Raw genomic sequence first — 14074 nt, forward strand, 5'->3', positions numbered from 1 at the left:
ATAAAGTACTTTTGTTGTATATTTTAATGGCACCAAAGCAGGCATTACTGTAGTGACATTGTATTCAACATCAATACCTCAAATGAAAACGGCAAGTTGAGCTGTATCTCTGTATTTAGTAACTGATTGCTGCACTTGTTGATACATCTGTTTCTATTTCTGCCAGAAAAATAACGGTATTCTAGATCACCTCACAAACACAATAATGCAATCACAAGAACAGCATTCACCAGTCAGAAGGTTTAACTTGGTTTCAAGTACAGTCATACTCTTAATGAGTGGAAAGAATTATGGCTTACCTACTCTACAGTGCAAACACATAGTATGCACGTGTATATATGTGAGGGAAGTCATTCTTCTGTGGGAATGAAAACAACATTTAGTTTGTGGAAAATTACTAATTATTCTGAATATTATGAACAAAATTCTGTGCAAAGTCTATTTGCAATACTTGCAGATATCTGTCTCTCTCTACTAATTATTATAAGCTAGAATGTGAACGCAGTGATGTTTGGTAGGTTGCTTTAATGATAAAATAAGTGTGAACAGTAATTAATATAGATAAAATGCAGGTATGAAAGGGAAGAGTGCAAGGATGTCTTAGTACCTTAGCACAGTAACTTATTCATATAAAAGCCACATAAATCAGCCTTAATTCTTGAACTAAATTAGAAATAAATAAAAGCAGCTCCTATTTGTAAATGTTTGCTTTAATACGGACAGATGAAGCAAGTAATTCTCTTCATAATAGCACATCTTGGAGAACTGATGGTTTCTTATTTTCCCCAGGAGTCACAGCTGAAAGCTCTGAAGGAAACTGTGAAGCTTTGCTTGTCCTTCATTCTGCACAATCAGCCTCCCGCTAACCATCAAGTCCCTACAAAACCAGCAGAGAAGCTGACATCTACAGCTACAAAGGGCTCAAAAGTTCATTTTCCAGTGACAAGCACCAAGGTATGGTTTCTCCCTTGCTTTATTTTCAAGCATCTATGAGGGTCTGACCTGTAAGAGCATCAAGCTGGAACCAAGGAGGGTTTAAATTCATTGCAAGATGCACAATGACTTTTGAAGCCTCTTATGATGTCAGTAAACTCGTACAAAGTTGGGAAATGAGTACTTATTTTGCTGAGGGACTTCTGCCTGTCGCTTGCTAAATTGACCGTGTCTGCATGACAAATCTACAAGGAAGATTGATTTACACCTAAAATAAGTGAGAATGCAGATAAATAAGATAAATACAGTTTACCTGCTGGATGCTGATAATGTGTTAGTAGTAATACAACACTGAACAGCGAGGCAGATTTTGTTTTTCTCAAAGAAATGCATGACAAAAACCAGCACAGAAGTTGTAAAGCAGGTTGGGACACCCAAACAGAATTTGCCAAAAGGGAGGCTATAATAGGCTTGGGGATATTTGATATGCATAAAATATTCATGAAACAGGAATGGCAACTTAAGAGAAAGTTTGATTCAGTAGATTAAGTCATTTTTTTTACAGTCAAAATTTACAGTGATTGATAGATATCCTGATAGCTTCCATCTATAAGGCTGCATTTTACTCATCTATTCAAGTGATTCAGTAAGTTTGGACCAAGGAAATTTTACAGCAGTATGATGGAGGGAGAATTTCATATATTCCTTAAGTTCTGAAAGTCCTGAATATTAAAAGAAATTGCCAACTCACAGCCAATTTGTAATTTTTGTATATTAGCTGCTGATATGCACTGTTAGTACAGAGATTGAAGCCAAAAAACCTGTAATTAAAGCTGACATCTAATTTCAGAATTCAGAATATAATTGTAAAATTGAATCTCGTGTTGCTGCTCTTACTGGAATGATTGTAGGTTCCTTAACTATTTAATACTAAGAAACCTCCATTTCTGTATGAAAGGCAGAATAGTTTTCATTCCTTTTTCATAATCAATTAGATTTATTAATTGTAGCAGTATTTCCTTGCTGCAATCTGACTTTTCTGTATCCCAAGGGTACCTGAATAAGTTATACTGCCTCTTTAATAGACATTGCTCTGCATGTGGCATATGCCATGAAAACGTCTACAAATATAATGATTTGAAGTCTTGCTCTTCCCCATATCGACTCCTCATTGTTATGAGTCTGTGCATTATCTGTAATCATAAAACCACTGAAATCTGTTACAGTGAAATAGGCTATTAAGTCATGATAGGAAGTCTGAAACCATGCTCTCTACATCTGAGCCATATTATGGAAGGCTTTATATTTATTTATTTTTTAAGAAAGACACCCTTTCTTACTTACCTTCTTTTTGGCATTTCTTTAATCTTACACTAACATATTCAAAGATATTATACATCCAATTTAAAAATTTTATTCTAAAATTGTTAAACTCATTGAAATCCATTGTATGGCATCTGTATTGCTTGGATAAATGTTTATCTCTGGGATTGGGATACTTCTTAATAGAAACAGTGAAAATAAGAAGGTTATTTTTTATATTCATGGTTGACAGTCACAATATCAGCGTGCTTGTCAGAAGATGTTTAAGACAAGAGTACAATGCAGAAAGAATAATTGGGGAAGTGTACCAGCAAAATTCTTGTGAAGGTTTGATATAAAAATCTGATTTGCTGAGGTGGTATTTTATCCTTATAAGAGATTGGAGTGTAAAGTGTTAAACATAGAGTTTCAAAAAATCAATGCTTAAAGGTGAATAAAGTAGTCCAAAAATAAACAAAAAAACTGGCAGACCCCAGTGCAGGAAGGATGTGGAGCTCTTGGAACAAGTTCAGAGGAGGGGCCACTAAGTTGATCAGTGAGCTGGGGTACCTGTCTTATGAAGAAATGTTGAGGGAAATGGGCTTTTTTAGCTTGGAGAAGGCTCTGGGGAGACCTCATTGTGGCCTTCCAGTATTTGAAAGGATGGTATAAACAGGAGTGGGTATGTCTGTTTACAAGAGTGGAAAGTGATAGGACAAGGGGAAGTGGATTTATACGAAGACAGGGGAGGTTTAGATATTAGAATGACGTTTTTCACACAGGTTGGTGGTGCACTGGAACAGGTTGCCCAAGGAGGTTGTGGATGCCCCATCCCTGGAGGCACTGAAGACCAGGCTGGATGTGGCAGAGTGGTTTGGTGGTTGGTGACCCTGTGCATAGCATTATATTATTTTATTATATAATTTCTTTTATCATTATAAGGTCCCAGCAAGTAACCATTCTATCTTATGTAAGTGGCGAGTACTCCCAAGTGAGTTCAGAATTTGACAGGAAGGTCACAAGGAAAAAAGAGAAATGAGGAGGGCAGAAATTCTGCTTTGTTTTCTACTCAAATCTCTGGAGGTGTGCCTAAGGACCCAGAAATGTACAGCCAGTTAGGTACTTAAAGAGTGTCATTAATGGATGTTAATTGGTGGAAATGGTAACATCTGCCAGGGCTACCTGCTGCAGGAAACATGAGTAGGGAAAATCCGTGAAGTATAGTACTGGTATTGACTTCCTATTGAGATCTGTTCTCCACTAACTGTAGCCTGACAGTAGTAGTTGACTGGTAAATCAACACAGAAGTTTCAGACCTGTTAACGAGTATATATAACGAGTCATTAGATGGAATGCTTTCTCACTCTAATTCTCCTTTCTGGAAAGTGCTAACATTCCACCTAATAAATGTTTTCTAATTATAGCTTTCATTCAGGTATCTTTGTGCAGAGCAAAGATCGCGGTGCCCCAAATGTAAAACAAGCAAACAAAAAAGCTAACTTCAAGAATTCAAAATATTAATGGCAAAGCAAAAGCAGACATGAAACAGAGGAACAGCCTCTATTTGCAGTAGTAAGGTTGAATATACAGGTAATGAGGAATATAATGAAAAAGATATCACTGGAGTAACAGCAACTGCTTTGCTCCAGGGAGTTTTTGTCTAATATTGGCTCACATGTTTCTCAAATGAATTATTTCACTATAAATGCTCTGTGGTTTTTGTGTATTTTGTGAGCTGTAGTATTTTAAGAGTATAAATAGCCAAAAATTTCAAGCTGTGATAAAGAAAATAACAACCCTGGCCTCATCCCACACATACTTGAACAAAGACCACATACAAACACCACTACTGTGACCTTGTTTTGACTAACAGAGGAAACACAAGCTGGGTAGGAATGAGAGCTATTCTTCTGTAAAGATGTTAATGCTGTAGGATTTTATAATGACAATTGACTATAAATTTGACAAGAGTTTATAATTACACATGTACAGTTCTTCAAAATATACGTGAACCCTTTGATAGCATAAATAAAACTCTTGTGTGCTTAAGTTGTACCTAGTACACGTTTTTGAGGACTAAGTGGCTTATTTTGCAGTCATATTTTATAATCATGTTGCATAGCATAGAAAACTAATACAGTAGCTTCAGATTCATGAAAATTAGCCAGCTGTGTAAGGCAATGTATCTTCTCATCTTTGTCTCAATGTATGTTAAGGAACAAACTAAATCAGAACAGATTACATGAGGAAATTATGTCTTTCCTAAAATTAAAGCTATTACCAATCAGATCATGTAGCATAATATTCCAACATAAATGAAGGTTCTGACCCTTGAACAAAACAGTTACAAACTCATTGCTCAAAAAAAAAAAAAAAAAAAAAAAAAAAAATCTATGGAACAGTAATAATAGTAATAATACAATTGTGTTTGTTTTTGTTTCGTCTTTATAAGGTGGATTAAGACTCTCAAGTCTTTTCTAATGCATGTGATTTATTTTTACTCGAGTGACCTTTACTACAACATGTTGAAAATTTAACTTGGAAGTTATTTTTCTTCAGGCAGTAGATTTCAAACCTGATATTATGGCATCATGTCAGGAAGAACTCTGTCAGTAATAACCCTGCTCTAGAGACCAAATGACAGGGAAAAGGGCTTCATTTGTAAAAGAGAGTTTGCTGAATTGAAGAAGTTAGTGATAGGGATTGCATATTTGAGATATGCCTGTGCTTTTTGCTAGTATAGTCTCTCTTCGACAGACTTTGAAAACCAAAGCCCTTTAAAGCAAAAGATTTATAATGATTGTTTTGCATTTTTCTCTTGATTTGGCTGAATAGTTCCTCAGTGTTACCCAGTTCTCTCTCTGCCCCTTCCTGGTTGTTTGGCTCACGATATTTTAAGTAGTCATTTTTTTCCTCTTACTCTATTTTCTTTCATCTTAATGTCCTTTGTTTCTAAATAATGAACTTTTGTTACTTGTAACTGTGAAAAACACATACAGCCAAGTTTATTTCATGTCAAATATAACTCCAGGATGATACAAACTAACGCAGCTACAGCTGTGGATGCTCAGATCTCTTTAGAAAGTAACCACTTCACTACTGAGGAGAAAATATTAGTGGGCTCTCATAACTTTACCAGAAGAAGTTGATGTTAAGGATGAGAAATAACACATCCCTGATCATTCATGTGCAAATAGAAAGAACACCAAGGACAGCACACAGGGATATGCTTGATTAGGGCCTTAGGAAGACTGCCATCTTCATTACATTTCTGCTTTTCTACATATTGCTTTCCTCCACCTTTGCTTCTGACAGTTCATGAAGTATCACTGGCATGTGAAGTTATGGTTCATTGCATTAAGCACTGGGATTGGGAAACAGTAATTAAAAAAAGAAGAAAGCAATTACTGTACACAGTATGAAATGGTATTGGAAGACAGTATGAAATGGTACTGGAAAAGGACGACTTCCATTGCTTTAGAATTCAACCTCAGAGTGAGTGAGGTATGCTTGTGTCCTTCAAAGGTTCTTATAGTAGAAATCTCAGATAATGAGAGTATCTGTCAGCCTAAAGGAGTAAGAAATTTGTTTTTTAAAAGATGAAAGGTAGTGCAATTTCAGAATCCCTCACATGGCCTATATCTTCAAGAAATGTTCTCCTTTTTTGTTGCTCTCTTTAGGCTTATAGACTTTGATTATCATTATGATAAACTGAGTGCCAACCATAGTCATGTATCAATTTTTCTTCAATGATGATTTGTAGAAGTATGGTAACCCTTTCTCTTATATTTTATTTCCTAAATTAGCCTTGGATTGAGTATGATTTTATTTGCTCAGAGGACTTCCACAGACCTTTTTCTAGAGTTCTTAAGTGACTGATTTTAAATAACATTTTATTACATGCTGGAAAGCATTTAATGCCAGAGATCATTAAACTGAAAGCTCAAATTCCTTGATTTTATTGCTCACTTTAAAGAAGACTTCATTGATAGTAAATTAGAGATATTTTTGTTTGTTTCTTTTTCACTAAGCACAAGAAAGAGCTTCTGGCATCTCTTTAGTTCATATCCCCAAATAATAATGTTTTCATTTATTAATGTCATTATAATTAATATCATTCAAGTTTTAGTGTCATTATAATTATCCTCATTTCATAGATTAATTTCTGACCTCTCAGTGTTGTTATGGGGTACAAGTAGCTGATGATAATTATTGATGTGGTTATCCTGTGTACAGCATCTATCATTAATCTCCTTCACTTAATATGTAGATGTGAAGCCAGGTGAGAAACATTAGAGATAGTTGTTATTTTTCTTTTATTTGAGGAAAGATGTGATATGGAAAATATTAACAGAGATTTATCATTGATTCTTGAGAACTGAGTATTCGGGGTTTACTGAATAATCTACTGGTTTGATTAAAACCTTTTCACTGAACCATCAAGCATAAAAAAAATCCCAATGAAAAAGAATAGACCTAAGGCATTCAAGTTCAATTTAGTTTTGCGTGATTTAAGAAATTGCCTATTGACCAAAAGCTGACATTTCATTCCATAAGTTTTAAGGAATGCCTTCTTAGTTTATTGTGTATCTAAATGAAATCTTAATTTATGCATTTAAAATGTCATATATTTCATTTTGGATAAGAGTAATAGTGTGGAGGAATGTGCTGCTCATTCATGGAATAGCTCACATTCAAATAAAACAATTAAACAAAAGCTTCTTAGTATTAAGTCTAAGCATGTTATTATGTAAAAGTTAAGCGGAGGGTGATGACATTGAATGTTTGAAGTGATGGCAAATGAGTTTTAACATTGATATTTAATCTTTTTCATTACTGTATATTATGAGATAGTTCTTTTAAATCAGTAGCCCTGGTTTCTGTTCGTATACCTGCATTTACATTGACAGCTGCTTTGTCAAGGTCTTTTTTTATGAGGATTGGCTTTACAGTAAGAGCTCAAAGAAACAGGGAATTGGAAGAAAACAGTTTATTTTAGGGAAGTGTACTTCTGTTGGGTTTCTTGCTTTCTCTTAAATTTAAAAGACTTCTCTGTGAACTCAGTTCTGAAACTTATCTCCTGCTTCAGAAATGTTCCAGCTTCACTAAGTCCATCCTTCTGGGGCCTATCACTTTGGCACTGAGCTTTGTCTTCCTAAAAATACATATGTTTGTGTTTGGGACTGTATCTTCAGTATCAGCTTACGCTCATCTGAGCAGGCTGTCATTACTTATAAAGTATATCCTAACACAATGTACTACCACTGCTCTGACGTGTAAGAAGTGTTATATAGTGTTAATTGTCCCTCAGTTAATTGCTTTCTCCTTTTTGGTGGATGCAGAGGACCAAGACTGTTATGGAATCAATGCATTTGTTTTGTTGCTACAGTTTAAATACTACAAAGTCAAAGACCAAGCAACTAATGAGAAATCAAGTCTAAGATACTTATATATCTTACAAAGAACCCACTGTCCATGGTTCTGGGGAGCTACCAGCTGCATGCAGAGTCATGGTGTGAGACACAGAGGTGGTGAGGAGAATCCCTTTGTCTATGGTTGTGGGGAGCATCTGTTTTCCTGGTCTGTGATTCATTACAGGTTGTGTCTGTCCTTCCCCCATTCTTAGGTCATTGTCTCCACAGAAAGGTTCTGTCTGAGAGGTGGAGGTCATAATCTGGTGATGTCTGACTGGCTTCAGCAGTAGAAGACAGGAGAATTGATAAAAGGAGCAATTATTCCCTTTTTGGTAAAAAGGACAAAGCCCCAGGTTTTGGACAGCCTGGGGCTCTCCTATTCTCATGCTAAGGCCGTCCATGCCCTGTCAAACTTCTCAGCAATCAGGAGTACATGATTTTAAAATGAAATCTAGGGGGGGTTTTCAAAGTTCTGTATGAAGTCAGGGACAAATTAGTTTATATATTTATTTCTGCTTCTGAATATAAATCTCTTTAACTATCCTTGAATTTTTTGTACTACAAAATATTAGGTATCAGAATTTGGCCAATATGTGAGAAAGCAGAAGTTAAGCTTTGATAATCATCAAGGAAATAACAAATTATACATTTAGATCATAAATATGTATGTGGCTGGCATTTGTAACTACATTAATGCGTTTATCTCTATTAATATTAGTTATGTGTGTCACATATACATGATGATCCAACAAAAAATTCATTTTAAGCTTAGTTAATTCTATTTTCTTGTTGTTTTATCTGCAGATAAATTAGCAGTAGACATCTAGAGCTACTGCTAAACAAAAGACTATTAAAAGTAATAAGGAGTGAAATGATCCATTTCAAGTAAGCTAATCGCAATCTGGCTTTAGACATATGTGCTCACGAGTAATTAGACCACTATAAAAAAAGAATTCTACCTTTCTACCAGGTAGATATGCTGTTGAAGTCTCATTGGAGTTAGCTAATGTTGGCATCCACTATGAACTTATTTTATCATTATACAATTTAAGGATGGAGGAAACAGTTGTGGGCACCTAATTTTGGTGAACACGTTTCCCATATGTGTTTTCTGTAAATAAAGCATCTTTGAGAATCTTAATCTGCTATTTTAGCACTGATATAATAACTTTGCAAATTTATGCTTTTGTTCATGTCTTCAGCGTACCACACAGAAAGGTGCATTCTGTAGCTTTAAGAGCCCATAGAAAGAAGTCTCTTTCTGTTGGGCCAATACATCACAACTGATTTTAGTTCAGTACTGACTGTTATCATGCAAGCAACAGCCCAAAACAATAAAGAAAATGGACACAGATAAGCACAGGGCATATTACTGAGTTAAAATTTTCTAAGCCAAAATGTGATTAAAGAAATAATGTGAAAACAGCTTCACTTGTCAGTAAGCAGCATATTCCACAGTTGCCTTTCCCTTGTAAACCCTGCCTGTTTTCCATCATGAAGATTGGCACTATGTTGATGAAACTGGGGTTTAGACAATGTTGAGATGCCATTCAGAGAGACTTTGATAGGCTCAAGGAGTGAGCCAAGGAGTACTTAATAAGGCCAAGCGTGAGGTCTTGTTCTTGGGTTGTGGCAACCCTCACTATCAGTATGAGGTGGGGGAGAGAAGGCTCCAAGGAGGCCTGTGAATGGCTTTTCAGTAACTATAAGGGAGCTATAAGAAAGAAAGGGACAGACTCCTTAGCAGGATCTGTTTTGATAGGAGAAGGGGAAATTATCTGAAACTAGAAGAAGGGAGATGCAGATTGGATTGGCCTTTAAGGGTCCCTTCCAACTCAAATAATTCTATGATTCTGTACTTCTGAATTATTGGCAAAGGGAATCATTAAGCACAGGATCAAGAATGATGGAAAGTTTTGAAAGGAATACATCTTAAATCCCCAATTACAGTGTTCCCATGGTTTTTAAGTATTCCATTTAGTTTCAAGTTTAACAATGACTATTGCCTGCTCGGTATTTCACAAATCCCTTAAGGTGAATGTTCCTAGAAGTGCTAGGTTGATAGTCTGTATTTTGTGGAGTGATTTTAAAAATCCTTTGTGGGAATGTAAATACATATATAAAGTATTTATAAGCTGTCAGAAATAAACTTACCCTTCCAAACAGAAGTGCTACAAATTACAAATGATGTCATTATCTTGACTGAATTTATGTAGAAATACTGCAGTGCTGTTTATTTAGGCATCCTACTAACATGACTCTGTAGCTGTCAGCTTGGAAAGAAGTGATAACATTCTAGAAGGAACATGTTTTTTAGTTTCAGTACCCCTGAAATACTGACTAGACTGGGAGTGAAAGGTGTGATTCTTAGTACATTGGTGTAATCATAGAGAGCAGCAAGGTGGTTATGATTTTTATTTTCCCCTTCACAAGTTTATGTTCCCATTATAGTAGTGAAGCATAAACAATAATCCCAGCTGTTTTTAATTCAGCTGTCCTGAGAATTCAGAGCATTCAAGCTTCAGCTGATTGCCGAAGGTTAATACAACAGGAACAGCTGAAGAAGCAAGAAGTTAGCAGCCTTGTTGGTTACAACTAGCTGTATTGAGCCCAAGCAACATACAGCTTAGCAATTTCAGTTCTCTCTGCTTAGCAGACAGATTGTGGTGCTTGCTCCTGTGCAGACACTGCTGTGATTGTAGTGTTGACATTGCACCTCTGTTGTTTTCTTGTTTTTTCCCCGTAAGACTATTTTAGAGCTTTCCAGTAAGTAGCTACTAGATGAGAAAAGTTCACAGAATGAATGTAGATAAATGTTTGTAGTATTGGCAGACGTGTGAGAAACACAGCCATGTGTGGCAATAGCACATAATAAGCTATGCTTTTAAGTACAACTAATAGCTCAAAGGGTACAGAGCTGAGTTCCTTTTAGAAAGGAAAGCTTTCCAGTATTTAGAACTATAATATAGGAAATTAAAAAGAAAAAAATGTGTGGCATAGTGAAGATATCTTTAGAATTGGAAGGGCAACATTTTAGCTTTAAGGATGCCAGTGAATTCTAATCATTATGTGTTTTGCATAAATCAGACAAAAGCTTATATGAAAACTTGAATTTCTACTCTGTTTTCCTTATGAAATAATTGATATGTGGCTATGGAGCACATCATCAAGAAGTACACATGAATAAGAAAAGACTAAACACTTTGTGGTTATAAAACAGATGATAGTTAAAGGAATCACGCTTTTCTCACTACCAAAGGAAAATAAAATGTAAGGGTAGTTTGTTATTAAACTTAGTAGTTTTATTCTCTCAGATACTGACAGAATACTTACGGCAAAGCACTGTAAGTGTGCACTGTGTACCTTCCTAATGCTGATTTTTGTTTTGTTTTTTAACAAGTTCCCCTCTGTATTTTGTGCCCTGGGTGTGTGGTGCTGGTATGAACAGCTTAAATTTAGTGAGCAGTGTTCTTCACAAACAAGTTTTCCCCTGGAAGAAAGGTGTATATGATTTTCAAGTCAATGCTTTTCAAAGTCATTTCTTCTTTTGCTCATTATTTGCTGAACCAACCTATTAAAAATTGATTAAAGCCCTGAGGATTTCGTTTTTTCCTACAGAAGGTGCAGTTTGCAACATTCCCTTTTCCACGTACTTCAAAATTCTACAAAATCCACACAAAAGTATCCTGTCAGCATTCTGGAGAATTTTGTATGCAATCTAAAGTGCAGGTGTGTTTTATCTAGGTAAAAATACTTAATTTCTAATATGTTAACCTTGAATGATTTTAATATTTTATATTATTCAGTGAGATTTATAGTTGCTTGATTTGTTTTGTAGCTAAGAGGACTGGGATAGCTGCTGTAATTCTACATTTCAATATTTGAATGGAGATATGCAGTACTTTTAGTAACGTGACTTGCTCTTCAGTCTTTGCAGTTTAGATAGTTGTTTTCAGGTGTTTCTTCATTTAACATTTCCATACTACAGACTGAGTAGCAAACACACATAGGATGGTTACAGTGTGATTATGGAAAATGTTATAAATTAATTATTTAGAATAGAAGATAAAATAGTTCAGTTGTAAGTGACCTTCAGAGTTCATGTAGTCCAGCTACCCAGCTGTGTAACCACCCACCATTTATACCCTAGCAGCCTCTTCCACCCCAAAAAGTCATGAACCTCAGAGAACAGGGAAGTATTCTAACTGGAGTACTTCTATCTTAACACATGGACTAGAACTTGAGCTCGGTTGTGCAGATGTTAACCTACTGAGAACCTAGTGCTGTCTTTTCAATTATCAGCTGTAAGATTAAATTGAAGGTTGGGTTGTCGTAATGAAGCTTAGCATTGCCCCAGTTCTGAATGGAGATATTAGGAAATCAAATGTGTTTTGGTGATTCAGTGCTTTGTCTTCTTCAATATTGTCTTGCTCCAATTAATAGGAGGTAGAGGTGGTTCTTTTACTATACATGGATATCCAATAGCACGATTAAGACACAATGGATCAAATGTTAGCCCGACTAGTTTATTACAAATCTTAATTGCTTAGGGATATGGGGAATGGAAGTTGGGTGATAAAAAAGAGGTAGGAAATAAAACAAAAATAGCAGCCAGGTTTCATATGAAGTGATCTGTAAAACAAAGTTACTGACTCACATCAACATTCAGTTGAAAGGCAGCAGGGTGATTAAACTTTGTCAAGGTGACCCTTCCTCCTCAAACAAAAACATTGTGCCTGTGTATTTAATGTTTATTGGGAAGACACTTGAAAAATCAGCTTAATTTCCAGTTATATTGTTTATAGTACATATCCTTTATTGATGAAGCTTTTTGTTTCTTTTTATTTTTCAAAGTGTGCATTAGTATTTCACTGGGGCTCAAGAGGAACGAAGGATACTGATCTTAGCATATAATACAAATAGATGTCTGGAGCTCTTGTGCTGTACAGAGTAGCATTTGTACAAATGCTGTACAAGCTGTGCTTTGCAGTAGAATATTTTTAATTGCTGTATATGGAATACTTATAAAGATTTGCTGTTCCTTTGTGGAACATATACTGCAGTTTACTTGCCATCTTGACTTATATTTGTTCCCATCTCAGTGTTCTAAATGCACACAAAGCCTAAGAAATTCTAAAATGCATTCACTCACATGACATGCCTAGGGCACAAAAGAAAACTTGCATTTTTTGTAGCTTGCCATGCTGTACTTCTGTTTTATCATCTATGAAATAAGTGGCATTGCCTACTGGAAAGCAGTTTGGGAGAGCCCTTTGGAAAATGCTGGTTGTTATAATGTCCATGCTTTGTCATCATTTCAAATAAATTCCAATGTGTAATGTGACAAGAAACAATTAGAAATAGGAAAAGGAAATGAAGATAACCTCATAGGAATAACTATCTTATGTTGTAAACATCAGAATATAGTATATTTTGCCTTTTAAATTGTCATTTGTCTCTAGTGCTTCTTTCAATTCTTATATTATTATATAAGGTGTATAATATTGGTTGTCTCTTTTCATATATGTATTTTGATGCCTTGTCTATATAACAGTAACTTCTGCCTTTGTTTTATTTATTCATGTGGTTATTTCCTGTTGTTTAATAGGTAGCACTATCTGGGTGATGAATTTTCAGCAGCTGTGGGGCTCTGATTTGTATACTTCAGACAGCCAAAATTCTATCTCTCTGTGTCCTTATGTGGCCCTTCAGGTTTTCCTACTGCTAAATTGTTTAAGAAGCTGAATTGATCTTTGCAGATCACAGAAGAAGTAGGTAGAAAATAGAACATTGAGAAACAGAGTGCCCTGATGTTACTGAGAGGAGCTACAAGATTTGAAGAATGTTTTTGTTAGGTAGTAAAAGGCATCAAAAAGTAGTGGAGTCCTTACTGCCTATATCCAAGTGTTTCTTAGCAAGCCTATAGAATAGTCAGTATGTCATAGAATTGATCCTTTAGGCAATGGTAGGATACAGAAAACAGATATATCTTTTACAGTTTATACAACCATCATTTCTCAGATTGCCCCCAATTATTTTGCTCAACTTAGAGAAAGAAAAAGGTAAAAGTTTATAATTGAAATGGAAATGATTAGTGATATGGATGCCAGAAGTCTATTAGAAAGTCCTTCAACAGTACAATAATTCAAGAAATTCTTGAAGTGCTGTGTGACAAATCCAGCCGTATTTTTAGGCCAACGGGTTAGCAGCTCTACTGACTTCTCAGACTGAATTCCACATCACTTAGCTGAAGATAATGCTGGAATCTTGTGTTATGTTTTACTGATAAGATGTTCTTTTCAGTGCACTTGTTTTATAAATTCTTAAATACTCAGAATTTTTAGCTTGTTGTTTGCACTAGTATGAGTGAATGAACAGAAGGCTAACACAGCACTGGTATTAAATGAATGTCAACACTTGATGCT

At 35.5% G+C, this 14074-nt stretch overlaps 1 protein-coding gene across 2 annotated transcripts in view; it reads left to right on the forward strand.

Moving 5' to 3' along the window:
- Nucleotides 1–14074, forward strand: part of LUZP2 (leucine zipper protein 2) — a 103511-nt gene that overhangs the window by 74089 nt on the left and 15348 nt on the right. For both annotated transcript variants that reach the window (XM_032445007.2, XM_085549881.1), the window contains exon 9: nt 790–954. In XM_032445007.2, the coding sequence (XP_032300898.2) occupies nt 790–954 (165 nt within the window). The remainder of the gene's footprint in view (nt 1–789; nt 955–14074) is intronic.

This window comes from Coturnix japonica, chromosome 5 (genome assembly GCF_054131305.1).
Source record: "Coturnix japonica strain WE chromosome 5, WE-NBRP24, whole genome shotgun sequence".
Lineage (NCBI taxonomy): Eukaryota > Metazoa > Chordata > Aves > Galliformes > Phasianidae > Coturnix > Coturnix japonica.